Raw genomic sequence first — 27,682 nt, 5'->3', positions numbered from 1 at the left:
GGGATCATCTGTGGGGCCTTTGGGGGATCTGTGGGGTCTTTGGGAGATCTGTGGGGCCTTTGGGGGATTTGTGGGGTGTTTGGGAGATCTGTGGGGCCTTTGGGGGATCATCTGTGGGGCCTTTGGGGGATCTGTGGGGTCTTTGGGAGATCTGTGGGGCCTTTGGGGGATCATCTGTGGGGTCTTTGGGAGATCTGTGGGGTGTTTGGGAGATCTGTGGGGTCTTTAGGGGATCATCTGTGGGGTCTTTAAGGGTTCTGTGGGGTTTTGGGGGATTTGTGGGGTTTTTGGGGGCTCTGTGGGATCTTTGGGAGATCCTTTTGGGGCATCTGTGGGGTCTTTGAGGGATCTGTGGGCTCTTGTTGCTTTAGGACATGAAATAAAACCACAGGGACACTGGAATCTCCAAAGTAAAAAAGAAAGAGGTTTAATTTCTGACTCCAACATTTAACATTTTTTATAACCTAAAACTATATTTAACACACTACTTAAGAGAATTAATACAGCATCACTTTCTAACACAACACATACAAGATTCATTTGAATATTTGTGAAAAGCCAGTCATAAAATACATGCATTTTTTTTTCACAAGGATGGTTTGGGTGTCCTTCCATCCCTGTCCTTCCATCCTCTCTTCCCTCCCATTTTTGGGGGCTCAGCCTGGCTGTGCCACCCCAGCTGCCCTCCCTGGCACGGATTTGGGCAGGAAGGAGGAGGAAGCACCGGGGTGGCAGCTCCAGGGCACTGGGTGTGGGAGCAATTCCAGCTGGCTGGGAGGGGATCTGGAGGCAGCACTTCCTCCTCCAGACGAGTGTGACGAGCTCTGCCACAGGTTTCAGGCTGGTGTTTGACCTAGAATGGGAGCCAGGCTCCCCAAACCTGCCTGGCTGGGAGCTCCTGACCCCGAAAAACAGGAGGTGAACACTCCCTCTCTGTCTCTCTGCTTTGCTGAGCATCTTTCCTGCAGCCAGCCCCTCACAGGTGGAGTTTTCTGTGTTCTCAGGAATTCCTCAAGCAGGTTCAGTGGTTCAGAGTTATTTTCTTATCAGCTCAGGTGGTGCTGGGATGTGACCGTGTTCTCAGGAGTTCTTGGATGGGGGAAGAGAAGAGGGGATCTGACTCCATCTTTCAGAAGGCTTGATTTGTTATTTTATGATATATATTACACTGAAAGTATCCTAAAAGAATAGAAGAAAGGATTTCATCAGAAGGCTGGCTGAGAATAGAATAGCAAAGAATGATAACAAAGGTTTTGTAGCTCGGCTCTCTGTCCGAGCCAGCTGGGCTGTGATTGGCCATTAATTAGAAACAACCACATGAGCCCAATCCCAGATGCACCTGTTGCATTCCACAGCAGCAGATAACCATTGTTTGCATTTTGTTCCTGAGGCCTCTCAGCTTCTCAGGAGGAAAAATCCTAAGGAAAGGATTTTTCATAAGAGATGTTTGTGACACTGGGATTTTTGTTTGATCCCATCTCCAAACGAACACGGAGCTCCTGGACCCATCACATGTGGCTGCTGGGGTAACTCTGGGGGTTTTAGGGGTCTCTCAGCCCCAGTTTGCCCTAAATGGGGACAGGGAAAACTTCCCCAACATCTGAGCTCCAAGTCCTTGGCCAAGCTGCCAACCCAAACACTGGGGAAAGCCTTGGAGGAGCTCCAGGATTCTGCTGTCCTGTGGGGCCTCAGGTGGTTCCACCCCAGGGAAACCCTTAGAAAATTTATTTTTGGAGCTGGATTTCCCCACTGTGTTGAGCCTGGGCTGAGAGAGGTGATTCCAACAGCGCAACAAATCAGGGCTGGAGCTCTGCAGTCACTGCAAGCAGGGCCCAGCACTGTAAAAATTACTCCTCTGGTTGAAAATAGTAACTTATATGCCTAAAAAAAAAAATCCTTTCTGCCCCAGAAATGTGCAAGGGCATGGAAAAACCAAAGGATGGTGTTTCCCAAAGGCCACCTGGACCCTCTGGAGCATCCCTGGTGAGCACCAGGGACGCCGTGGCTGCAGCCTTGCCCTCCCTCCATTCATGGTTTCACTCTGCAGCCTGCAGCAAGTGCAGAACTGGGGGTGTTTTAATTCACTGCAAGCACAACATTGATTCCCGTTTGGAAACCAGCCTGGAAGTGCCTCCTCGTGGAGCTAATTCTGGGCTTGCATCTCCTGTGGCTCGCATTTTGATGAGCTCCCTCCGGGGAGAGGAGCTGCATTTCTGTGGAACCAGCAGGGATCTGGGTGTTCTTGTGCTGACTAAACCCACCCACGCCTCGGGGCTTATTTGCAAGCAGATCCTGCACGGCTTGTGTCAGCCCCGATGGAAGGGCCTGATGTTCCTGGGAGATGGCACTGTGATATCCCCAGGAAGTGGCACTGATATTTCCAGGAGTGGCACTGTGATATTCCCAGGAACTGGCACTGATATTTCCAGGAGTGGCACTGTGATATTCCCAGGAGTGGCACTCTGGTATTCCTGGGACATGGCACTCTGGTATTCCCAGGAGTGGCACTCTGATATTCCCAGGAGATGGCACTGTGATATTCCCAGGAGTGGCACTGATATTCCTGGGATCTGGCACTGTGATATTCCCAGGAGTGGCACCCTGGTATTCCCAGGAGCTGGCACTGATATTTTCAGGAGTGGCACTGTGATATTCCCAGGAGTGGCACTGATATTCCTGGGATCTGGCACTGATATTCCAAGGAGTGGCACTGTGATATTCCCAGGAGCTGGCACTGATATTTCAAGGAGTGGCACTGTGATATTCCCAGGAGTTGGCACTGATATTCCCAGGAGCTGGCACTGATATTCCAAGGAGTGGCACTGTGATATTCCCAGGAGATGTCACTGATATTCCCGGGATCTGGCACTGATATTCCCAGGAGCTGGCACCCTGGTATTCCTGGGACATGGCACCCTGGTATTCCTGGGAGCTGGCACTGATATTCCCAGGAGTTGGCACTAATATTCCCAGGAGTGGCACTGTGTATTCCCAGGATCTGGCACTGATATTCCCAGGATCTGGCACTGATATTCCCAGGAGATGGCACTGTGATATTCCCAGGAGTTGGCACTAATATTCCCAGGAGCTGGCACCCTGGTATTCCCAGGAGTTGGCACTGATATTCCCAGGAGTGGCACCCTGGTATTCCCGGGATCTGGCACTGATATTCCCAGGAGATGTCACTGATATTCCCGGGATCTGGCACTGATATTCCCAGGAGTGGCACCCTGGTACTCCTGGGAGCACCCAGGTCACCGGTGTGCTCTGGGTAGGGGCTGGGTTGACATTTCTCACCTCCGGACGCTGCCTCTGTGTCCGGGGTGGTGCAGAGAAGCTGCAGAGGTAGGGAGGGCCTTGCTGGGCCATTTCAGGTTTGGGAATTCAAGCCCTGGAGAGCTGATGCCATCCAGAGAGGGAGATGGAGCAGAATTCAGGTCTCCCAGCTCCCTGGATCTCACTTATCTCCAGATAAAGATCAGGAATGTGGCCCAGGGGAAGCTTTGTCAGTCGTTTCTTTGGGCCATAGCCCCTGGAGTGTGGGACACGAGGATCAGCTCTTCCACCAGTGCAGGGAGATGGATGGGAAAAGGGAGCTGGGAGATGGCAGAATCCTGGAATTGTTCAGGTTGGAAAAGACCTCTGGAGATCACCCAGCCAGGGCCACCTGGAGCAGGTGACACAGGAGCACACCCAGGTGGGTGCTCTGGTGCTCCTGGCTGCTTTTCCCAGCAGTTTTTTATGGAAAAGCTTTGTTACCCCAACCCTTTTGGTAGAAAGGCTTTGTTATCCCAATCCTTTTGGGTAGAAAGGCTTTGTTATCCCAACCCTTTGGGTGGAAAGGTTTTGTTATCCCAACCTTTTGGTAGAAAGGCTCTGTTATCCCAATCCTTTTGGTAGAAAGGCTCTGTTAACCCAATTCCTTTTGGGTGGAAAGGCTTTGTTATCCAACCCTTTTGGTGGAAAGGCTCTGTTATCCCAACCTTTTGGTGGAAAGTTTTTGTTATCCCAACACTTTTGGTGGAAAGGCTCTGTTATCCCAATCCTTTCTCCCTTCTGCCAGAGGAAGGGAAGCAGAGGCTGCTGCAGCAGCCCGGCCTCAAATCGAGTTTTTGCCCGGTAGGGAGAGCCCCAGGCTGTGGCTCAGCGTCCCCATCCGGGCTGGTTTGGGAGGTGTTTCATGCCCTAATGATAAAACCCGGTTTCCGCCGTGCCCTTGTTGAGTCATGCCCCGTCCCTGAGCCTCATTCCTGCCTGGCCCTGGCTGTCCCCATCGGTCACGCAGCACAAGGACGCCGCTCCCGGCCCTCGGGGCGCTTCGGCTGCTCTTTGATTGTTTAATGGCCTCAGGTGCCTGGCAGCCGCAGGAGCCTCGAGTCTGGGGCATTTTGGGGGGGGATGGGGTGCGCTTATCACCCATCCCTCGCTGTCACGGTCCCTTTGTGCCCTGCGGTGCTGGTAGCAGGAGCCGTGCCCGTGTTCTGCGGGCAGCTTGGCACGGAAGAACAAGGGCTGGCATGTAATTTAGGGTTGGCTAAAGATTAAGCTGTGGCCAGGTGCGAATGAGCACCTGCGGCCCCGGAGCGACATTCCAGAGGCACAGGGTCACAGGATGGGCGAGTTCCCGTGCCCGGCCACCTGCAGCCAGCGCTCCGTCATGGCCGAGCTCCGCCGGCTCTTCTCTGCCTGGAAAGAGTGTTCTAAAAATTGCCAGCCTTCCCCAGCTAAAGTAGGTGAAATATTTATAAACCCATCCTCTGGAGAAGAACCTTTTGCGTAAGCATCAACCGCTCCGGCTTTAAAACCCGCGCCCTGCCCCCGCCCCAAGGCGCCTTGTGCTGCTTTACCCAGCGAAGGGGCAACTTTAATTGCGTTTGTCTGGCACGGTGGCACCTTTTCAGGGCCACGGGGAGAGGAGAGAAAGAAAAAAAAAAGAAAAAAAGAAAGGGGGATTTCTGGATTTCCTGCTCCGTTGTGCTTTATTACATCAACGGGTGTAGCCGGGGGCGGGGGCGGGGGGGAAGGAGAGGGGTCGCCCCATTTTGGGAGAGGATGATGCGACCCCCCGGGAGGGATGAGGAGGAGGAGGATGAGGATGGAGGAGGGGGATGATGGAGGAGGGGGAGGGGGAGAGAGGCAAAGCGCCGCTCTCAGCGCCCGGGGGATGCGCGGAGTCCGGCGGGGCGGCTCCGGGGGCGGCGGGCATGGAGAGAGGCCCCGCTCCGCCCGGCCCCGGAGGCGGAGCCAGCGCCCGGCGCGGCGGGATCGGGAGCAGCCACAGCCCGCAAAGGAGGAGCGGGGAGCGGGGCCGGGCACGGCAGCGGGGCGGCGGCAGCGGGGCCGGAGCCGGAGCCCGGAGCTCGGAGCTCCAGCAGCGGGGCCGCCCCGCGCCGCCGCCAGCGCCACAGCGCAGGATGTGGTGGGACGAGCGGGTGTCGGCGCGGTTCCGGAGGAACCTGCAGCCCACCCTCACCTACTGGAGCGTCTTCTTCAGCTTCGGCCTCTGCATCGCCTTCCTGGGGCCCACGCTGCTGGACCTGCGCTGCCAGACCCAGAGCTCGCTCTCGCAGATCACCTGGGTGTTCTTCTCGCAGCAGTTCTGCCTCCTGCTCGGCAGCTGCCTCGGAGGGGTCTTCAAGAGGACGTAAGAGCCTGGAAAACTCAGCGCTCCTCCATGGGGGGCTCCCCGCGCACCCCCCTCCCTCAGCCCGTATCGCGGTGGGCAGCGCCGGCCGGGCTTGGGGGCTGAGCCGGGCTTGGGGGCTGAGCCGGGCTTGGGGGATGAGCCGGGCTTGGGGGATTGAGCCGGGCTTGGAGGGGTGAGACGAGCTTGGGGGATTGAGCCGGGCTTGGGGGATTGAGCCGGGCTTGGGGGATGAGCCGGGCTTGGGGGCTGAGCCGGGCTTGGGGGGTTGAGCCGGGCTTGGGGGGTTGAGCCGGGCTTGGAGGGCTGAGACGAGCTTGGGGGGTTGAGACGAGCTTGGGGCGCTGAGCGGGGCTTGGGGGTCGAGCTGAGCCGGGCTTGGGGCGCTGAGCCGGGCTTGCGGGGATGAGCCGGGTTTGGGGTATTGAGCCGGGCTTGGGGGATTGAGCCGGGTTTGCGGGGATGAGCCGGGCTTGCGGGGATGAGCCGGGTTTGGGGGATTGAGCCGGGTTTGGGGCATTGAGCCGGGTTTGGGGGATTGAGCCGGGTTTGGGCATTGAGCCGGGTTCGCGGGCTGAGCCGAGCCGTGGATGCTGCGTGGGAAAACCATTCCCGAGTGGAAGCGGGCACGGGGGGGTCGCGGAGGGTCCGCAGCCCTCGGGGCCCCCTCGGGGTGGGAATTCCTCCCCCGGCAGCCCCGCTCGGCTCCCGGTGCGGTTCCATCCCCCGGAGAGGACGGAGCCGCCGCTCCCTGGAGCTCCGCTCAGCCCCAGCGTGAAGTTCCAGCCAGAACTTCCCGCGAGGGATTTGTTTTGTTGTTTTCTGGAATTTTTTTTTTTTCCTCCTTAACCTTGGTTGTTTATCGCCCAACCAAGAATATTTTTGGAAGCGCGTTTTAATAACCTCGGCGTCGGAAATGGTGGCAGCGCCGCGTTTGGCAGGAGTTTGGGAGAACACGTGGAGGGATGCGAGTGGTCCTCGTGGTGTCCTGATGGAGAGGGGGGGACACCGAGCCGGGGGGGACCTGGAGGGGCCCCAAAAGGGACTCGGAGCCAGCCTCGTGCCCAGGATGTGTTGCAAACAAATCACCCCGGCTGGCTCAGGGCTGAGGATTGCCAGGGAGGCGTTTGCTTTGGGGCTGGGTGACAGCTCCGGCATCAGCTGATTATTTACGTTGTCACCGATCCTGGGGCGGTGATGTAACGCGTGTGCGTGATCCACGCACCTGGACGGGAGAATTCCCCAGGAATCCTCGGCAAAACCTCCTTAAAAACCGCTGGGTGTGAGATGTTGGTGGATTGAGGGGAGCCCCGGCTCCCGGAGCAGCTGCGAGCGGAGCTGTCCTGGTGCCCCCAGGGTGGAGGGGACAACTGGGGCATTGGGGACAGCACGTGGGGACCTCGCTGCGGCTCTGCCACAGCCCCGGCAGTGCTGGGCCAGCAGCAGAGCCTCTGCCAGCCCCCGGGGCTGCCTCGCATATGTTTGGAGGAGCAGGGAAGGAAAATGCAGAATTCCTGCTGCCAGCTCCTTCCCAAAGCTCCACAGAACCCATCGGGGCTTTTGTGCTTGGGGATTCCCAAACTTTGAGCTCCACTGCTGTGTTTTGGGGGAAAAGAGTGTGTTTGGTGCTGGTTGGGGGAAGCAGGATGTGTTTGGGGTTTTGGAGAAAAAGGGATTTGTGGAGTCCCCACTGGGGACTGACAGCCCTGCCAGGCAGGCAGGAGGGAATATTTGGGATATTTGGAGCTTGTGAGTGTTGTGGGGAGGTTACTCAGAGCCTTGCAGCCTCCAAATGTGTGGGAATAAGAATCGTTCAGGCTCCAGGAGCTCCGGTACAATCCCTTCTTCAGGGATGGATGGGCTGAGCCGCCCTGCCAAGGCTTTATAAATCAAATTACGCCGCCCTCAGGGCCTCGGGGCCGCCAGGGAGGAGCACTGGCCAGGTCATCTTTGCCAGCTGGGAGATGGAAAACTGCTGTGGAGCATCCCTGGAGCCTGGCTGGGAGCTGAGTGTGATTCCTGGTGCCTCAGGGACGCAGATTTTGCTGCTTCCTTGGGGTTAAATGGGTCTGGGTGACCCCCGAGGGACAGCAGTGCCAGGCTCTGGGGCAGGAATGGGTGGTGGCACCTGAATCCAGGCTCTCCTGGGTTCTGCTGGGTGCTGCTCCCTGCTCCTGGAGCTCTGGGAGGAGGGATTTCAGCGCTGCTCTGTCCCTTCAGCACGACCCAGCTCCAGAATTCCAAGGAGATGCAAAGTTGGCACTGGTAGGGGGTGGAGGAACGATGCTGCCGCTCTGCCCTGCAGTCCTGGATTGCTGCTGATCCCTTCCCTGGGTTTTGGGGGTGCAGAGGCAGGGCTGGGGGAGCAGGCCCCCTGGAAATGGGGTCTGAGCTCTCAGGGGACACCCCTGGGGTTTGCTGGGAGGTGTGAGGAGCTCAGCTCCAGGAAATGCAGATTTTCCCAGGAAATGCAGATTTTCCCAGGGTTTGTATCCCTGGGGATGGGGCTGGAGCCCTCCTGAGTCCCTGCTGCTGCTGCTGGGGGGCTCCAGGAGCACAGAGAGCCCCCCAAAGGAGCCCTGAACCCCCCAAGGACTCTTCATGCCTGGAATCAGCTGGAAAAGATTCCCAGGAGCCCCTGAGGGGGAAGCAGGAGCAGCTCCAGCGACGGAGATGGGATGGGAGAGCTGGGAGCACCAGCCTGGGCTCAGACACACCAGGGGGAGGTGAAATTTTGGGGAAATCCTCACTCCTGGCACTGCCAGCTCCAGAGGGAGTTCTGTGCACCTGCATTTCACTTCCCTTCCCCATTTTGTTGCATTTCAGGCTTGAATTGTGAGCTTGAAGCCCTGCACACGCTGCTGACAGAAGCACCAGAGTGCCCCAGATTGGTGTTGGGATTTTTTTTTTAAATTCAGAAACAGCATTTTTGTGTCTTGTTGGAAATTTGCTTTTTTGGGGCAGCCCTGGGCTGATCCCAGTGGTGTGGGCAGAGACCAGGAGGGCACTGGGGAAACTGGGGCTGTGCTGGAGGCCTGGGCAGGCTCCTCTCACCCTGATCCACCCCATTCCTGCAGGGCTGAGGGGATGGGACCCTTTTCTTCCCCTGTGTGTGTCAGCCCTGCTCTGTCCCTGCCCCCAGATTCCATCTCCTGGAGGTTTTGGAGCTCTCAGGACACTTCATTGTCACTGCCACCTTTAGCTGGTCAGAGAGCAGCACAGGATGAGCCCTTTGGGGACACAAACCCCCCCGAGGGTGGCTCTGCTTCCTGCAGGAGCCCAGGGGAGCTGGAGGCTGCAGTGAGATCATCCTCACCTCCTCCACATCCTCACCTTGTCCCCTCGGGGCTTTGGCTTTCTAATGATCGGTTTTGCAAGTCTGAGCTGGCCTGATTATCATCCTTCCTCTTGATCTGAGGGATTTGGAAAACGTTCCCTGAGGTGGGGAAAAAAAAACAAAACCAAACCTGTGCTGGGAGCTGGAGGGATCCTGCTGCAACGGGAACACCGAGGTGGGGGCTCCTAAATCCCTGTGGGAGGGATTTGCTGGCTGGAGCTGCAGGATTGGCTCTGGAATTGCCCATCCTGATCCTACAGGGATCAGCCCAAACCTCTCCTGGGCAGCTGTGGCCTTGGGATGGAGGCAGGAGGTGCTCTGGGTGCTCTGAAATGAAATTTGGGACATTGCAAGGCTCCTTTCACACCCTGCTGGAGGGGAGCCTGCCCTGGGCTGTGCCAGAGCTGTGCTGGGGACACAGAGACCAGGCTGTGACACCAGAGCTGCTTTCCCAGCCCTTTGGAAGGGTTTGGCATCATCAGGACAGGCTGAATTCACAGGGTGCCTCATTTTGGGTGCTTCCCAAGGGTTTTGTGTCTCAGGAATTCATCCCTGGGTGCTGAGCTGAGCCCCCCAGCCCCACCTGGGTGGGGGCACTGACAGCAGCAATCCCTTGGTCCCCCCCTCGTGCCACCACCCTGGGCTGGTGGCATTTGCAGGGGGCACAATTGTGTCCTTAACCCATGGCTGGGGGCAGGGATTTTGACCCGGGGTGACATTTTTAATGCTCATTAAGGACATTAAACCCCCCCAGTCAGTGTTTCACTGGTGATGAAGCTGCTCCCCAGCCAGGCAGGGGGGTCCTGCAGAGTTTTCTTTGTGCTTTTCAGGGTGTGTGTGACTCTGCATCCCTCTCTGCCCCATCACACAGCCCATGAAATGTAGGATAGTCCAAATCATGCACTAGGCCTCTCCACAAAAAAACCCCAAACATTTTGCAGTTTTGGGGATGCTCTGGGAGGTTTTCCCATTGCTCCCAGGCTCAGGTTCCCCAGCTCTGGTGCCTCTGCACCCTGGAGGGAGCAGCCTGAGCTCTCCAGGCTCGGAGCTGCTCCTCTCTCATTTGCCAGGCGCTTTTCCTGCCGTGACTGTGCACATCTCCCAGCTCCCTCCCTCCTTCCCTCCTTCCCTCCCCCAGAAATCCCACGGCTCTGCTGTCAGAGGACCATCAGTAGTCACAGCTTGGAAAATACTGTCTGCTCCTGCCCTGGGCTGGGCACTGGGAGGCTCTGGCACGGCCAGAAGGGGCAGGAGAGGGGCAGGAGGTGCCCCTGGCCCCAGCAGGAGCTGTGAGCAGGACATGGAGGGCCAGGTCACTGTGGGGCTGCAGATGTGACAGGGCCAGGGACAAGCGACATGGACAATGACAGAGCCAGGGCTGTGATATGGCCCAGGGACAGTGACATGGACATGGACAGTGACAGGCCCAGATCTGTGGTATGGCCTAGGTCTGTGATGTGGCCAGGGACAAGTGACATGGGCCAGGAACAGTGGCATGGCCAGGGACAGGCCCAGATCTGTGACAGGGCCAGGGCAGTGACATGGCCAGGGATAGTGACAGGCCCAGATCTGTGATATGGCCCAGGGACAAGTGACATGGCCAAGAGCAGTGACATAGCCAGGGCTGTGATATGGCCTAGGACTGTGATATGGCCAGGGACAAGTGATATGGCCCAGGAACAGTGACAGGGCCAGGGCAGTAACAGGCCCAGATCTGTGACATGGCCAGGGACACTAACATGGCCCAGGGACAGTGACATGGCCTGAGACAGTGACAGGCTCAGGGACAGTGACACAGCCCTGGGGGCAGTGACATGGCCATGGCCAGGCTGTCCTGGCAGGGCAGGAGGGTCTGGCTGGCAGCTGAGTCTCCTCCACCCTCCTCCTCCTCCTCCTCAGAGCCTTCTCCAGCCTGGCTGGGGCTGTGGGGCAAGGATGGGGGGGTTTCCTTGCTGGGCACTGCTCAGACCCACATCCCCCAATTACTGCTAATTACCAACTGCCACCACCCCGGGCTGTGACAGGGACCTGCCGGTGCCACTCTGTCTGCTGTGCCACCCCAACCCCATCTCTCTGCTCATCCCAGTGCTCATTCTCTGCTCCTGCTTCCTTCCCTCCTTCCTTCCTGCCTTCCCTCTTGGCAGCCCCAGGGCCATGCAGTGCCAGCCTGGGCACTGCTCGCTGCCAGAGCTGGGAGGGGACAGATCCCGGCCCTGGGAGGGGACAGATCCCGGCCCTGAGAAGGGACAGATTCCATCCCTGGGAGGGGACAGATCCGGTCCCTCAGAGGGGACAGATCCCATCCTTTGGAGGGGACACCCCCTGTCCCTCGGGCTGCTCCCAGCAGCAGGGGTGGCCCTGCCAGACCAGGGCACACAGAGGGAGCTGCAGAGGCTCCCTGGGAGCAGGACAGCCCAAACAGGCCGCTCTGGCAGTGCCACCAGCCCTGCTGGGAGCCAGCCCTGGAGCTGCTCAAAGTCAGGATGTTTGTGGCCTCACCTGCCCAGCCCCACATCCCTTCCCGTGCCCCCATGGAAGGGACAGGTTGTTATCCTGCCTGGAACAGGGGTTGGGAGGGGTGGTCGCTCTTCTCCTCTGCCCCTCAGAGGCATCACCTATAGGAATGTGCCTCTGGCCTTTGTCCTCTTAAAAAGAAAGTTTCTCCTCAATTACATGAGAAGACATCTTATAGGACCTGGGGGACTTCATCTCAAACTTAAGGAGAGCCAATTGGACAGAAACCAAAAATCCCACCTGAGCAATTTACTAGAAAAAGAAGAGAACAAAGAAACAAATCCCTTTTGTGAGGTGTTTTACCAGGAGCAAGAACTTCTTGCACCTGGCTGGGTTTTTCTCTATAAAGAGTTTTGTTATTTTGCCTTTTATTGAAACCTTTTTGTTTCCAACACTACCACAGAAGCCATCCTGCTGATTTTATGCCTCCTAAGGTAGCTGAGCTATCTTGGGTGTGAAATAGAGGAGAGGAGACCCCTATTTCAGGAGGAGGTGGCAGTGCCCAGGCTGGCTGCAGGGGTGGGTGACACTGGGCTGAGGTGTGGAGCATCTCCCTCCTCTCACCAGGAAATCTGGGGCTGCAGGAGCTGGAGCTCAGTGAGATGGGGGGGCAGCATGGCTGTTGGATTATATGGATTATATCTTTTTCTGACCCAGAAATGGGGTAATTGAGAGGTGTCTTAAAATCTTTTATTCCATTTTCAGTCTCATGAGAAGGGTGAGACAATACAGGTGTTACAATTCACACCATCACAATCAGAAGGTATCTCCTAATTACAAAACACTTGGTCTATCAGCTTTAACCACACCATGCTGTAAATGCCTTAAAACCAAATTTTTTAATAAATTTTCCACCTGTGACTGCTGCTCTGCTGGTGGCCCTGATTCTGTCCTGCCTCTCTTGTCCCCAGGCTGGCCCAGTCCCTGCTGGCCCTGTTTGCCTCGTCCCTGGCCATCTCGCTGGTGTTTGCCATCATCCCCCTGTGCCACAACGTGGTGGTGCTGGCCGTGGTCATGGCCATGGCCGGGCTGGCCATGGGCTGCATCGACACCATCTCCAACATGCAGCTGGTCAAGATCTACCAGAAGGACTCTGCCATCTTCCTGCAGGTGAGAGCGGGGTCCCCAACCCCCCTGGGCAGCTCTAGGATGGACTTTAGGTGGAAATTCTTCCCAGAAAGGGTCCTTGGGCATTGGGAGGGTGGCATCGCCATCCCTGGAGGTGTCTGAGGAAAGCCTGGCTGTGGCACTGGGGTGCCTCCACTACCCTGGGCAGGTTTAGAGTGGAGTTTAAGAGGAATTTCTCCCCAGAAAGGGTGGTTGGGCATTGGGAAGGTGGCATCACCATTCCTGGAAAGCCTGGCTGTGGCACTGTGGTGCTCTCATCACCCTGGGCAGGTTTAGGATGAACTTTAGCAGGAATTTCTTCCCAGAAAGGGTGGTTGGGCATTGGGAAAGTGTCATCACCATCCCTGGAAGTGTTGGTGGAAAGCCTGGCTGTGGCACCATGGTGCCCCCACCACCCTGGACAGGTTGAGGATGGAGTTTGGGAGGAATTTCTTCCCAAAATGGGTGGTTGGCATTGAGAGGGTGGCATCACCATCCCTGGAGGTGTTGGTGGAAAGCCTGGCGGTGGCACTGTGGGGCCCTCACCACCCTGGGCAGGTTTAGGATGAACTTTAGCAGGAATTTCTTCCCAGAAAGGGTCCTTGGGCATTGGGAAGGTGGCATCACCACTCCTGGAAAGCCTGGCTGTGGCATCGTGGTGCCCTCACTGCCCTGGGAGGTTTAGGATGGAGTTTAGGAAGAATTTCTTCCTAGAAGGGGTGGTTGGGCATTGGGAAGGTGGCATCACCATCCCTGGGGGTGTTGGTGGAAAGCGGCACTCAGATCTGGTGACACAGTGGTGTCAGCTCACAGGTTGGGCTCCATCACCCCAAAAGTCTTTCCCAACTGAATTAATTCTGTGATTCCGAGGAGGAGGAGGAGGAGCTGGGGGGGCTCTGCCACCCTCCTGCTCCAGCGTGTCACCTCCTGCAGGCCCTGCACTTCTTCGTGGGTTTCGGGGCCCTGCTGAGCCCCCTGATCGCCGACCCCTTCCTGTCGGACACCAACTGCATCCTGGCCAACGGCACGGCCAACGCCTCCAGCAACCTCCCGCACATCCGCAAGTCCCTGCTGCCGCACCACCCCGGCAACCTGTCCCACTACGACCTGCCCATGAAGGGCATGGTGGTGACACGCGTGTCCTACGCCTTCTGGATCATGGCCCTCATCAACGTGAGTGCTGCAGCTGGGGCGTCCAGCTGGGATCGTGCTGGGAGTACCCAATGGGATCATCCCCGCTCCAGGGATTTGGGGGGTTTGTGGTGTTTGGGGGATCCAGCTGGGGTCATCCCTGGATTATCCAATGGGATTGTCCCAGAATATCCAGCTGGGATCATTCCTGGGGTACCCAATGGGATCATCCCAGAATATCCAGCTGGGATCATCCCTGGGGTACCCAATGGGATCATCCCCGAATATCCAGCTGGGATCATTCCTGGGGTACCCAATGGGATCATCCCTGGATTATCCAATGGGATCATCCTGAGAGTACCCAGCTAGGATTGTCCTGGGAGCACCCAGCTGGGATCATCCCTGAAGTATCCAATAGGATCATCCAAGAATATCCAGCTGGGATCATCCCTGGGGTATCCAATGGGATCATCCCTGGAGTATCCAGCTGGGATCACCCCAGGAACATCTAGGTGGGATCATCCCAGAATATCCAGCTGGGATTGTCCTGGGAGTATCCAGTGGGATCATCCTGGGAGTTGGGATCATCCCAGAAGTGCCCAGCTGGGATCATCCCTGCTCCAGGGATTTGTGGGGTTTCTGGTGTTTGGGGGGGATTCAGCTGGGATCATCTCAAGAATATCCAGCTGGGGTCATCCCTGGAGTGCCCAGCTGGGATCATCCCAGAATAGAGTGCCCTGTCACAGATATATTTTATGAAAAATCCTTTTGTTAGGATTTGTTTCTCCAGAGAGTCTGAGACAGCCACACTTTGATTGGCCATTATTTAGAAACAACCCCATGAGACCAATCACAGATGCACCTGTTGCATTGCACAGCAGCAGATAATTCTTGTTTACATTTCGTTTCTGAGGCTTCTCAGGAGAAAAAAATCCTGGCAAAAGGATTTTTTATAAAATGCGTCTGTGACAGTTCCCAGCTGGGATCACCCCTGGAGTACCCAGCTGGGATCATCCCAGAATATCCAGCTGGGATTGTCCCTGCTCTGGGGATTTGTGGGGTTTCTGGTGTTTGAGGGGTCCTGGAATGGGGTGAGACTCAGGGAAAGGGACATTTGTTGCCAGATCCTGTTTTCATCATGGCTCTTCCCCGCTGGGATTGATTCTGGGCTTTGTCTGAGCTCTCTGGGAGCGGTTGGTGCCTCCAGCACCTCCCAGGCACGAGCCGGACCAGCAAACTCTGCTCACATCCAGAGTTTTTCCTTCATGCTCAGCTGGGGATGGCCTGGCAGGAGGGGATTTGGAAATATTCCCAGGAAAGTGCCCATCAGTGACCTGGATGATGGGACAGAAGTGATCAGGACCTCTCCCTGGTTATTCTTTTCCCTAGAGGTCCCCGCAGGTGTAAAAGTCCTTCCTCTGAGGGGGACAGGAGGGATCTGGTGTCCCTTTTGCCCATCCTAGGAGCAGTAAAATGGGTGATCCTGCCTGGCAGCTCTTCCCCTCTGGAATTCAGCTCTCAGAGCTTGAGGATGTGCACATTCCCCTTCTCCTGTCCCTGGTTTGCCACCCCTCCACCAGCGCCAGGCAAGGGGAGCTGCACCTCCTTTCCTTGGGCTCTCTCCATTTATTTGCACCTCCTTTCCTTGGGCTCTCTCCATTTATTAAATTATTAAAACCCCCATTTTCCCCCATCCAGGGGTTTCCAGGCCCTCCCAGCTCCCTGTGGGAGGAGCTTGGGCAGGTGCTGAGTTGAGTTTCTGGGTAGAATTACCCAAAAAAAGGCCCAGCCCGGGAGGAGGGGCAGCTTTAATTACCTCCAGCTCTGTCTGTGCCACGGGAAATGTGATTTTAATTACTCCAGAGCCAGCAGATCCCGAGCAAACACGTTTAGTTTGGAAGCAGAGTTTCACACCTGCTTTGAGCCCGGTGATGGGTCTGAGTTGGGAATTTCCAGAGCCCTCTCTGTCCCCAGCAGGGACCTGAGGGGATTTTTGGGGTAGGATGGCACCAGGGTCTGTGGGTTTGTGCATCAGGACACGCTGGAGTGCTGCATGCACCAGTGGGTGGGTGGAATACAGAATTCCCAGGATTCCCACAGGCTGTGCAGGAACATCAGGAACGTGGAAAGGAGGCTGGGAGACTGAGAGGTTTTGGGATTAGGGTTAAATAACAAACACCCAGTGGGGAGTTGAGTGTGCTCAGCTCCTGAGCCAAGCTGTGATTGCCTTTCCCAAATCCTCACGGAGGGAACTGATTTTTATTTTATTTTATTTTATTTTATTTTATTTTATTTTATTTTATTTTATTTTATTTTATTTTATTTTATTTTATTTTATTTTATTTTATTTTATTTTATGTTATGTTATGTTATGTTATGTTATTTTATGTTATTTTAATGTTATTTTAATGTTATTTTATGTTATTTTACTACCCCAACCCGCTGGAGATGCTGGGAGCAGCTCAGCTCCAAAGTGCTGACCCTTCTCAAGGTGGAAACAGCAGAGGAAGATGATGGGAAGGGGTTTTTAAACCTCCAGGGATGTGGGTGAAAAGAGTTAAGAACAGAAATGGAAACCAGGAGCAGCAGCTTGGTTATAAAATGGCCAAATCCCACATTTCCAGCCCGGTTTTTGTGTGGATTCTGACAAGGCACGAGCTGAAATGATTCATTTTGAGCTCTTGCTTTTGTTTAGAGTGGAAATGTCTCAATCTGACTCTGGCACAAGTGCTCAGTGCAGAGCTGACAGCAGAGCTGTGCCGATGTTTTTGAAGCAAAATGGGTTTGCTTTGGGAAAATGAAGCAGCTCAGCATAATCAAAACAAAGCGCTTGGATCACTCCCAGCCAAAATCTTTCGCTCAACGAGAAAAATTTTTTGCCTTTTCATCCAGATTTTGGAACAAAACCCCCATATTTTAGAGTTCAGTTCTCCCACAGAAAGGAAATTTCATCACCCAGCCCGTTGGAAGGGGCTGGAAATCAGGGAAATGTTCCGTGGAGAGGGAGGTGTTTGTCAGGAAGGTGCTTTCCCAGGGGAAGTGTGGGACACTCCATTGTGCTCTGAAGGAGCCTGGGACACAATGGCAGGGAAGGATCCCGGATTCCTGGGGGGAATAGCCAGAAATAGCAGCAGGAGGGAAGGAGGGAGCTGGAATATCCCCACGCTGAGCTGGGGGATGCAGCAGCTTGTGGGGTTTTTGGGGATGGAGAAAAGCTGCCAGGTGAGGGAGGGAGCAGCTCTGGGAATTTGGGAAGTGCTGGGAATTGGGGGTTCTGGTGAGGGAGGGAGCAGCTCTGGGAATTTGAGAAGTGTTGGGTGCTGGGAATTGGGAATTCTGCTTGGCCAGGTGAGGGAGGGATCAGCTCTGGGAATTTGGGAATTCAGGGCTCTGCTTGGCCAGGTGAGGGAGAGAACAGCTCTGGGAATTTGGAGGGAAGGAAGGGAGGAAGGAGCTGGAATATCCCCACGCTGAGCTGGGGGATGCAGCAGCTTGTGGGGTTTTTTGGGGATGGAGAAAAGCTGCCAGGTGAGGGAGGGAGCAGCTCTGGGAATTTGGGAAGTGCTGGGTGCAGGGAATTGGGGGCTCTGCTTGGCCCTTGGCTCCTGGTGGGGAATGCTCTGGTGTCCCTTTTTCCCTTTGGAAAAGAAAATATTCCTGCCAAAAAAACCCCAAAAAACACAAAAAGCAGCAAAAAATATTCTGGGAAGGAATTCTGGGAGAAAATGGCACCAAAATCTGGTTGTCCAGGAGGGATGGTCAGGGATGGGACGAGATGGTCACAGCCATGGGTGGGACCTTCTAAAAATGTCCCGGCCTGGTTAAAGCAAAAAGGACCTGCTGGATTTAAAGGTGAGGGTGTGGAGAGCAGGGAAAAACCCAGAGTGGGACTGGGAATTGGGGAATCCCAAACTGGGGGCAATGGATACACCCAGAGTGGGACTGGGAATTGGGGAATCCCAAACTGGGGACTGGGGTACACCCAAAATGGGACTGGGAATTGGGGATCCCAAACTGGGGGCAATGGATACACCCAGAGTGGGACTGGGAATTGGGGAATCCCAAACTGGGGGCAATGGATACACCCAGAGTGGGACTGGGAAATCCCAAACTGGGGGCAATGGATACACCCAGAGTGGGACTGGGAAATCCCAAACTGGGGGCAATGGATACACCCAGAGTGGGACTGGGAAATCCCAAACTGGGGGCAATGGGTACACCCAGAGTGGGATTGGGAATTGGGGAATCCCAAACTGGGGCCTTGTCCTCGAGGCTGGGAGTGCCCAGGGCTGTTATCTGCACAGCCAGGCCCTCTGAGGGGAGGGAATATTTTTGCTAAATCTGCAATTCAGAAGAATGAAATCTGGTCCTGACCTCCGGAAGGATCAGAACTATCAAGCAAATGCGTTTTTCTTCCATGGGACCGAACTCACTGTTCCTATTCCCATTGTTCCCAGAACAATGCAGGCCTCATAAATGAATTCAGGCTCGAGGGGCGGGGTGGGAGGCAGGGTGGGGGGAATTCTCCATACATTTAAATCATGCCACGAGCCAACAAAAGGCAGGAAATTTGGAGCTGGAGCTCACACTTGCTCCCAGACATGTAGAAAACAAGGGAATGAGCTGTCACTTAGGATTTCCTGGCTTTCTCCCCCAGTTGGTTGCAGTGTAAACACCGCTGGGCTGTGCTGGGAGGAGACGGGAGAGCTTTGCTCGCTCCCCTCTGTTTCCTCACCAAAAAGAAAAGAGAAAAAAAAAAAAAGGGAAAAAAGAAAAGGAAAAAAAGAAAAGGAAAAAAAGAGCCATTCCCTGTGGAATTGGAGGCACCAGGGAGTCGTGGCTGTGGGCTGGGATGGGCTCATCCCCTAGGATCGCCGTGCCGGGGGGTCCTGCTGCCCCATGGGCGTGGGGTGGGACTGTGGGAATTGTGATGGGACCATGGAGTGCTGGAGCACCCCTGGATGCACAGAGGACCTCAGAGCTGTGCCTGGAGCCTCCCTGCTCTGCTCAGGCCGTGCCAAGGGGCTGCTGGCGGGCACTGGGCTGTCCCTGTTGGCCTGGGAACCACGGGCTCCTCTCTCAGGAGGTGCTGAGCAACCCCTGCTAATGGCTGGGGATGGGGCTGGGAGCAGCTCCCTCTTCCCTCGGGCAGAATTCCAGCTGCTCTGCTCCCACAGGCTCTGGGCTTCCACTCTTTGGGCAGCAGCAGCCCAGTTTGGACCCCAGAAGGTTTGGGGTTTGTAGGGCCGGCACTTTGGGAGGTTTGTCTGGGGTGCCTGTGCCCATTTCCAGGTGAATGCTGGAGCCTGGGACTGGCTGGGGATGCCCCAGTGGATCAGGAGACTTTTCTTCCAGTTTTCTCCCTCTTTTCCCCTCTCTCCTATCCCACCCAGCCTCAGCATCTCCCATCCCCAGCTCTCCTTGCTCTGAAATTCCCTGCAGGCACCTCCCCTGCGGAATCTGAGCCCAGCACCTCAAAACGCTGCTGCTGGGGCAGCTGGGCGGTGGTTTTGGGGTGGTTTTGGGACGTTCAGGTTCTCACCCCCCCTCTGTCCCCTCCCCAGCTGCCAGTGCCCATCGCTGTGTTCTTCCTGCTCTACAAGGAGCGGATGGTGCCCTGCTTCAATGGCAGCAGCCACCCACTGCTGTCAGCTGATGAGCTGGCCCTGGAGACACGGCCTGGCGACAAGGACGAGCTCTCCACCGCTGCCCAGAGACCCCACACAGCTGCAGGTGAGCTGGAGGTGCCTCTCTTAGGGATTTTGGGGAGGAAAAGCCATATTTGAGTGGCTGGGTGTAATGGGAGATCCAGCGCTGCTGTCTGTTGCAAAGTGTGCACAGGGTTTTCATCCAGGAATACCCAAACAATCCATTTAGTGCCCAGTTGCCCTCAAGTTAGATGGAATCTTGAACAGAGGTTGGTGTCCCAATCCCAGTGAGGTCTCCAAGCTGTGTTTCTCCATTCCATGTTTCTCTGAGCCATCCTGAAGCCAACTCTGGGCTCTCCAACCCTTTAGGGACACGTGGCAGTTGTGCCCCTTCATTCCCTCCTGGTTTTGGGTCACATTTCTTTCTGATTATTCAGTTTAAAAGTGGTCATTGTGCTGCAGATGCTGATTTTTATGGGAAAGGAATAAGAAATAACCAATTTCCCCTCCCTTGTTTGAGGGGAAAAGTGAAATCCAGCAATAGTTTGCTCTTGACCTCATGGCTGCACCCTGCCTTGGGGACAATGGTGACATTGTTCTTTCCTAGCCAGCAGAGACGTGTCACAGTCAATTCTTTGGGTAAACAGCGAATCTCAGAAGTAAATATGGCTTAGGACTTTGGGAAGTGTTCCGTGTTATTCCTGGAGATACGGCTTTGGCCCTGGGCAATGAAAGGGAATTTCAGGGAATTCTTCAAGGTGAGGAGATATGGGAAGGCTCAGGGGCGATGCCAAGCTCTGTGTGTGTCCCCCTTTCCCAAAGGTGCCTTGTTGGGTGCAATGTCCCTTACCCAAGGATCGGGGGCTCTCCTGGGCAGGGCTCCCCTGCGGAGCTCCGGGGATTCGGGGTCATGAGTGCCACGGTTGTGTTTTCATTGCCTGTGAGAGCAGGGCCAGAAGGGGGGAGCCCCAAAATGGGAAAAGGAGCAGGAGCAGCTGCAGTAAGAGAAGTGGCAGCAGAGCCAGGATTTTGGGGTGTGGAGAGCCCAGGATTTTGGGGTGTGGAGAGCCCAGGATTTTGGGGTGTGGAGAGCTGGGATCCCAGGGTATGGAGAGCCCAGGATTTTGGGGTTTGGAGAGCCCAGGATTTTGGGGTGTGGAGAGCCCAGGATTTTGGGGTGTGGAGAGCCCAGGATCCATGGTGGTGAGAAGAGCCAGGATTTTGGGGTGTGGAGAAGCAGGATTTTGGCATATGGAGAGCCCAGGATTTTGGGGTATGGAAAGCTGGGATTTTGGGGTATGGAGAGCCCAGGATTTTGGGGTATGGAAAGCTGGGATTTTGGGGTATGGAGAGCCCAGGATTTTGGGGTATGGAAAGCTGGGATTTTGGGGTATGGAGAGCTCAGGATTTTGGGGTGTGGAGAGCCAGGATTTTGGTGTATGGAGAGCCAGGATTTTGGGGTGAGAAAAGCCAGGATTTTGGGTTATGGAAAGCCCAGGATTTTGGGGGGTGTGAAGAGCCAGGATTTTGGCATATGGAGAGCCCAGGATTTTGGGGTGTGGAGAGCTGGGATCCCAGGGTATGGAGAGCTGGGATCCCAGGGTATGGAGAGCCCAGGATTTTGGGGTGAGAAAAGCCAGGATTTTGAGGTGTGGAGAGGCCAGATTTTGGGGTGTGGGCAGCAGATACCCCAAAGAACCAGGATCCCAGGCTGGGGAGATCCAGGATCCCAGGCTGTGGGCACACCCCACTCCCATTCCCATTTCCTTCTGGAAGCTTAGAGGAAGGTGAAGGTGAGGTGGAGCCCCCCGAGCTCAGCTGTGCCCCACGTTCAGGGTCCAGGCTGGGTCTGTCCTGCAGCTGTCCCACAAAGCAAACCCCACTGAGAGCTGGCAGCCACCCAGCCCCGGGGGGACGTTCTGGTCAGGTTTGCTCTGCATCATTGTTCTCCAGCAGGTCACGAGGATTTGTTCAGCTGCTGCCAAAGCAAGAACTTCCGAGGGGTTTCCTTCACCTATTTTGCCGTGCACATCACCGGGGCTCTGGTTCTCTTCATGACTGATGGGATCGTGGTGAGTGCAGTTGCCCAAATCTCTGGATTTTTTTCCTCCCAAACCCCTGTGAAACCCTCAGGGGCTCCTCAGTGGTGAGAGGGGTTGGACAGGAATGGGAATTTCCCAAGCTCTCCATCTCCAAGGATAAGCAACCCTGAGCCCTAAATGTGATGTTTGGAGAGTGTGGAACTCCGAGAGGGCAGATCCTCCCTTGGGAAGGGAGGATCTCTGGATTTTCCTTGGAATTTTGCCCTTTTAGGACAGACTAAACCCCACATCCTGCTGCTGGTGGATCTGCAAACCCTCCCACCATGCACAGGCTCTCCAGTGAGGGTCAGAGGAGCCTGAAGTCCCCACAGGGATGTGACAGGGAGGTTTTTCCTGCAGGGAGAGTACTCGGGCTTCGTGTACAGCTACGCCGTGGAGGAGCCGCTGGCCGTGGTGCACAAGGTGGCTGGGTACCTGCCCAGCCTCTTCTGGGGCTTCATCACCCTGGGCAGGCTCATCTCCATCCCCGTGTCCTACAGGATGAAGCCAGCCACCATGGTCTTCATCAACGTGGTAAGGATGGGGTTGATTCCTTTGGTGGGTTTGGGGCTGCAACTCCTCTCACACCTGGGGCGTTTGCACAGGTGGGGTGGGCATGGTGCCCTCTGGGTAGCCATGATTTAAAATTTGATTGCTCAACTTTCCTGAGTCTGCTCCTCAGCTGGGAAAGCAGCAGGGAGAGCTGGCACTAAAAAATTGCCCATTTTATTGACATTACCCAGTGACTCCTTCATCCGTGGGGAAATGAATTCCTGGGGTGGCCATGGCCAAGGGAAGGTCACGCTGTAAATTCTCTGCTGAGGCTGCAGCAGCTGGCAGAGCTTGCTGAAGTCAATAAAACACCTTGGGAAAGGGGCAGGAATCCTTGTGAGATGTGTGAGGAAGATCTGTGTGAGGACATGGCAGAAAACAGGGAGGGGATGATCCTAATCCCACTTCTTACAAAGAGAAAAAGCACGAGCAGGGAGTTAACTGCCAATTTACTTGAACCAGAAGTGATTTTGGTGGCTGTATTCTGATAATAAAACACATTACAGTGTGTTATAGTACCCATCTGACAGGGTGGGGGGAAGATTTTGGGATGTTCTGAGTAAGGATCCTCCTGGCTGCCACTGACCCTGTGCAGTGCTGGGAGCTGCTGTAGGACCCAGCAGCTCCTGGAGTCATTGCAGCATCATCGTAACAAATTCCAGCTCGAATTTGGCTTCTTCAGGATCCAAATTTCTGCTGAGCTGGAATATCAGAGCTCCCTCTGCTGACTCTGCCCTGGATCACTCGGGCTTTCCCCAGAGTTTTTGGTTATTTCCCCTACAAGCCAGAAGTGAGGGAAAGTTGATTTAAATGCAGTTGCCTTTTTGGCTTTAATGATGTGGCTGCTTTCTGAGCAGTTATTAAGAGTTAATTCTGTAATTATTGGGAGTGACTTCAGTCTTACTCAGCAGAATAAAGAATTATTGGTGATTAAGACATGTAAATATTGTGGAAGGTACTATTGCATTTAAAAGTATATGTTTCAGATAAAGCCTTAAATTTCTATGTAATGAAATTAAGAATTAATTACCAAGTTATGTAATGAAAATTAGCAAATTCAAAGCCAGATGGATTTTCTTTGGCCATTCAGTTTCTCAAACACTGATTTTTTTTTTTTTTTTTACAGCATATATCCTCTTCCAGACCATTTTCCCTTAAAAATAAACACATTTTCTCTTCCAGAATATTTCCTATTTAAAACCAAACTCTAGACCCTCTTGCACTCGGCATTTTTCTGACTGATTTTTGTGGGTGCTGCTCACAGGTCGGGGTCCTCATCACTTTCCTGCTGCTCCTGATTTTCTCCTCCAGCGTGGTTTTCCTGTTTGTGGGCACAGCATCCCTGGGGCTGTTCCTCAGCAGCACCTTCCCCAGCATGCTGGCCTACACCGAGGACATCCTGCAGTACAAAGGTCAGCTGCCATTTCACCACGTGCATTTTTAGACCCCTATCCCCTTCTTTCAGCTCTTTCCCTCCTCCCTCAGGAGGCCTGGAAGTTCAGGTTTGCTTTTAAAGGCAGATTTGTTGCAGGGAAATGTCCAATTCTCTGTTATGCTGATGAATAAAGACCCCAGGCAGGGATCCAGCCTTGGTTTCGGGTTTGGGGAGCTGAGGGAAGGGCAGGAACGCTGCTTTGGAGGGAGATGGTTCTGAAAACATCACCAGATCACCTGAGCTGGTTCTGAAAACCTCACCAAGTTACCTGAGCTGGTTCTGAAAACCTCACCAAATTACCTGAGCTGGAAAGCCCAGAGTTGTGGTGGTGTTCACAGGGGTCCCAGGATGAGAATCTTGACTCCATGTTTCAGAAGGCTGATTCATTATTTTATGATATATATTATATTAAAAGAAAGTGATATATTAAAACTATTCTAAAAGAATAGGAGAAAGGATTTCATCAGAAGGCTTGAAAGGAAAGGAAAGGAATGATAATAAAAGCTCGTGACTCTCAGAGTCCAAGACAGCTGGACTGTGATTGGCCATTAATTAAAAACAACCCCATGAGCCCAATCCCAGATGCACCTGTTGCATTCCACAGCAGCAGATAATTATTGTCTACATTTCGTTTCTGAGGCCTCTCAGCTTCTCAGGAGTAAAACCCTGGCAAAGGGATTTTTCAGAAAATATCACAGACCCTGGCCAGCTCCCCCAGGAGCTCCCTGCCAGCCTCTGTCTCGAGGGCAGTGAGACAGAAACACAAAAACCTTCCCAGCACATCAGAGGCACCATCAGCTCTGCCAGCACAGACAGGTGACAGGAGATTGAATTTTTTTTTTTACTTCAACTTTCACCTTTCTGCACTACTGCAGGTCTGCTGAGGTATTTTCAGCATTTAGTGGGAATACACATTGAGTGGTTTTGATTTTTGTGTGGTGAGATCCACAGGAAAGCTTTAAGGGAGCACAGGGTGGCCCTGCTGGCTGTGTCACTCTGCTGTCACCACCTCTGTTTCCTCACAGGTTGTGCCACCACAGTGCTGGTGACTGGAGCTGGCATTGGAGAGATGGTGCTGCAGCTGCTGGTGGGCTCGGTGAGTAGCCAGGAGCTGGCAAAACCCAAAATAACTTTGGAATTTACAAGTCAAACCCTCAGTTCTGCTCCTGGGCACTGCCTGAGCAAAGCCCTCCCTGATGATCCACGAGGGATCTGAGCGGTGTCTGATCCCTTTTTGTATTTCCCATCGCACTGCAGATTATCCATGATCGGGGCAGCTACAGTTTCCTGGTCTGTGGGATGATCTTTGGATGCTTGGCCTTCACCTTCTACGCCCTGCTGGTGTTTTTCCACAGGATGTACCCCAAGCCCTGCCCAGGTAAGGGAACCCCAGCCCTGAGCCCAGCTTTGGGATGGGAGTGAGAGCAGCACAAGCCTCACTCCAGAGATTCCAGCAAAATGCAAGGAAATGTTTATTTTCCTGCTGCTTCCTCTCCCCTCTTCCTGCTTTGTCGTGCCCACAAAGCCTTGGCAGGCACAGCTCAGGGTTTGCTTTCTTTTCTGCTGGAGAAGCAAGGGAAAAAAGCAGGAATCACAGACAGCACCAGCTTCCCTGTTTGGCTGAAATCCAGGGAATAAGCAGGGCTGCCATCCAAGGGCAGCTGTCAGGCTCTGGGAAAAGCCTCACAGATAAAGGATTTTTGGGTTATCACCTCACTCTGGAGCTGCTGGTTGTTTTTATATGAAAGGAGCAGAGTGGGACTGGCAAAAACCACATCCAAGTGTGGCTTGGGCTGTGCTGGGCATTGCTGGGCCCCCAGTTTGAGGGGCTGGGAAAGGAATGGAGATTTGGAGAGCCCTGAGGGAGCTGGGAAGGGTCTGGAGAAATCTGGAGAGTTTGGAGAATCCTGAGGGAGATGGGAAGGGTTTGGAGAGTCCTGAGGGAGCTGGGAATGGTCTGGAGAAATCTGGAGAGTTTGGAGAATCCTGAGGGAACCAGGGAAGGGTTTGGAGAGTCCTGAGGGAGCTGGGAAGGGTTTGGAGAGTCCTGAGGGAGCTGGGGAAGGGTTTGGAGAGTCCTGAAGGAGCTGGGCAGGGGCTCAGCCTGGAGCAAAGGAGGCTCAGGGGGAATTTCTGGCTCTGCACAACTCCCTGCCAGGAGGGGACAGCCGGGGGGATTTGGGATCTTATCCCAGGGAACAGGGACAGGAGGAGAGGGAACGGCCTCAGGCTGGGCTGGGGAGGCTCAGGTTGGACACAGCAGGAATTTCCTCATGGGAAGGGCTGGAAGGGGCTGCCCAGGGGGGTTTGGAGCGCCCATCCCTGGAGGTGCCCAGGGAAGGCCTGGACGTGGTGGGGTGATGAAATAACAACATTCCTGAGGGAAAAACCTCACACCCATCCCCTTTAATCTCAATCAAAGCATCCATTGAGGTGAAATACCGATTTAATCTTTGGCAGAGCTGGACGAGGCCTCCCCGGAGAAAGCAGCAGTGCCCGAGGACACGGGGCAGTACCAGCGCTGAGCGAGGGCCCGGCCCGGCACAAGCAATAAACCCAGCCCCAATTAAACATTACTCCCAAGGGTGATTTCACATTTAATGAACTGAATCATGCAAGTTCTCTGCAATCAAAAGCACAGTAGGTGGGGTAAGGCAGAATCGAAGAAATCAAGCCCAAAATGTCGAGCTGAGCACGGGGGTTGTGCCAAAAATCCTGCCAGCCTGATCCTGGGACCAAAGGCAGGGACATTTGCACAGCAGTTCCTCCTGCAAATGAAGTTTTTTTTTTCTCCTGCAAATGAAGTTTTTTTTCTCCTGCAAATGAAGTTTTTTTCTCCTGCAAACGAAGTTTTTTTTCTCCTGCAAATGAAGTTTTTTTTCTCCTGCAAATCAACTTTTTTTTACCTGCTCAGGACAGAGGGTGAAAAGGAAAAGTTGCTCTTTGCTCCTCATCCAAGACTGAATGTCTCCTGGCTTGAATAGATTTTATTTCTGGCCTGTGGTGCACAGGAACCCCCTCGAATTTGCAGCACAATCCTGGGGTTTTATTTGTTTTTGTGACTAATTCTGTGTCACCTCCCTTGATCCTTCCAAAGGGGGAAGTCCCACAGTGGCAGAGCCCCCCAGGTGCACACACAGGCAGCAGGGCCTGTCTCTATTTGCACACTTAATTCCTGTATATTCCACACTCTAAACAGTGTCTTACTCAGCATGCTCAGGCCTCTTCAATGATTTTAAGTAATCATTTGCTTTTTTAAATTTTTTTCTTTTTTGGGAGGGGTTTCTTTGGTTTTTTTAAGTCAAGAATGAGCTGTGCTGGTTCCTTTTGCTTTAAGTCACTCCTCAAGCTGCTCCAGCTGCGGTGTCTTATTTTAATGTTGGTTTTATTTCCAACTTCCAAGCCAAGCTCCAAGAGAGAAGGGATTTATTTTTAATTTTTTTTTTTAATTTTATTTTTGGGAGCCAGGCTCCAGCTGCTTCTCACCTGTGCAATCTCCTCATCCAGGTGCCTTGTGTAAGGTACTCCCACAGCCCCAGCATGGCCTGTCCCAGCCACCAGGAAAGGACTGGAATTTTGGGGAATGTCAAACTCCTCCTGCCAGGAGTGGCTGTGGATGCAACTCCTTGCTTGAACTGCTGTATGTGATGTACATATGTACGTGTGTATATAAAGCAGTGTTTAATTAAAGGTGATTGATTGCTAATTGCTCACTGGCTGGACTCACTCCAACACCTCCAGTTCTCAGGTTTTAAACTCATAAATATAAAATCTAACAGGTTTAAAAAAAAAAAATTAAATTGGTTTTGGCATTTGAAGAGTTGTGGAATGGTTAGGGTTGGGAGGGACCTTAAATCCCATTTTCCCTTAAATCCCATAGAGCCTGAATGCTCTGGGGTTGAACAGAACTGGAATCTCTGCTAGGGCTGGAATCAAATCCCAGAAGGGTTTAGGATGGCAGGATCCTAAAAACCTTCTCATTCCAAGGCCAGGGACACTTCCACTGTCCCAGGTTTCTCCAGCCTGGCCTTGGACACTTCCAGGGTTGGGGCAGCCACGGATTCTCTGGGAAATTCCCATTTTTCCCAGCAGCAGCTCTTCCTTGCCATAAAATACCTCCTCAAACTCCTGCAGAACAGAGCCTGGAGTTGTTAAATTGCCATTTTCCTCCCTCAAGGTGAGCTTGGATCAGGTTAGTGCAGCTGAATTCTGGGTTTAGCTCATCCCTGCACT

The 27,682-nt window shown here is 54.0% G+C and overlaps 1 protein-coding gene and 1 long non-coding RNA gene across 2 annotated transcripts; one reads left to right on the top strand and one right to left on the bottom strand.

The window, feature by feature from the left end:
- Positions 1-404: 404 nt before the first annotated feature.
- On the bottom strand, positions 405-5,580 carry LOC129046931 (uncharacterized). The gene is made up of 2 exons (XR_008508829.1): positions 5,474-5,580; positions 405-1,179 (listed from the first exon to the last, which is right to left on the bottom strand). It is a non-coding gene; the product is annotated as an uncharacterized LOC129046931 (long non-coding RNA).
- Positions 5,176-27,155, top strand: MFSD4A (major facilitator superfamily domain containing 4A). The gene is made up of 10 exons (XM_036398366.1): positions 5,176-5,644; positions 12,407-12,605; positions 13,536-13,775; positions 19,298-19,466; positions 21,338-21,453; positions 21,823-21,996; positions 23,279-23,426; positions 24,475-24,545; positions 24,707-24,827; positions 25,910-27,155. Exons 1-10 carry the CDS (start codon positions 5,205-5,207, stop codon positions 25,972-25,974), a joined length of 1,743 nt encoding a protein of 580 aa, XP_036254259.1. The 5' UTR covers positions 5,176-5,204; the 3' UTR covers positions 25,975-27,155.
- Positions 27,156-27,682: the final 527 nt, after the last annotated feature.

The sequence above is a fragment of the Molothrus ater genome, chromosome 25 (genome assembly GCF_012460135.2).
Source record: "Molothrus ater isolate BHLD 08-10-18 breed brown headed cowbird chromosome 25, BPBGC_Mater_1.1, whole genome shotgun sequence".
Lineage (NCBI taxonomy): Eukaryota > Metazoa > Chordata > Aves > Passeriformes > Icteridae > Molothrus > Molothrus ater.
This window is presented reverse-complemented; position numbering and strand designations above follow the sequence as displayed.

Excerpts from the sequence above, each read along its gene's own strand:
- MFSD4A (XM_036398366.1), top strand. The coding sequence starts at position 5,205 with ATGGAGAGAGGCCCCGCTCCGCCCGGCCCCGGAGGCGGAGCCAGCGCC. Across the intron at positions 5,645-12,406 it reads GGAGGGGTCTTCAAGAGGAC|GCTGGCCCAGTCCCTGCTGG; the intron begins GTAAGAGCCTGG and ends TCTTGTCCCCAG. Across the intron at positions 13,776-19,297 it reads GGATCATGGCCCTCATCAAC|CTGCCAGTGCCCATCGCTGT; the intron begins GTGAGTGCTGCA and ends TCCCCTCCCCAG.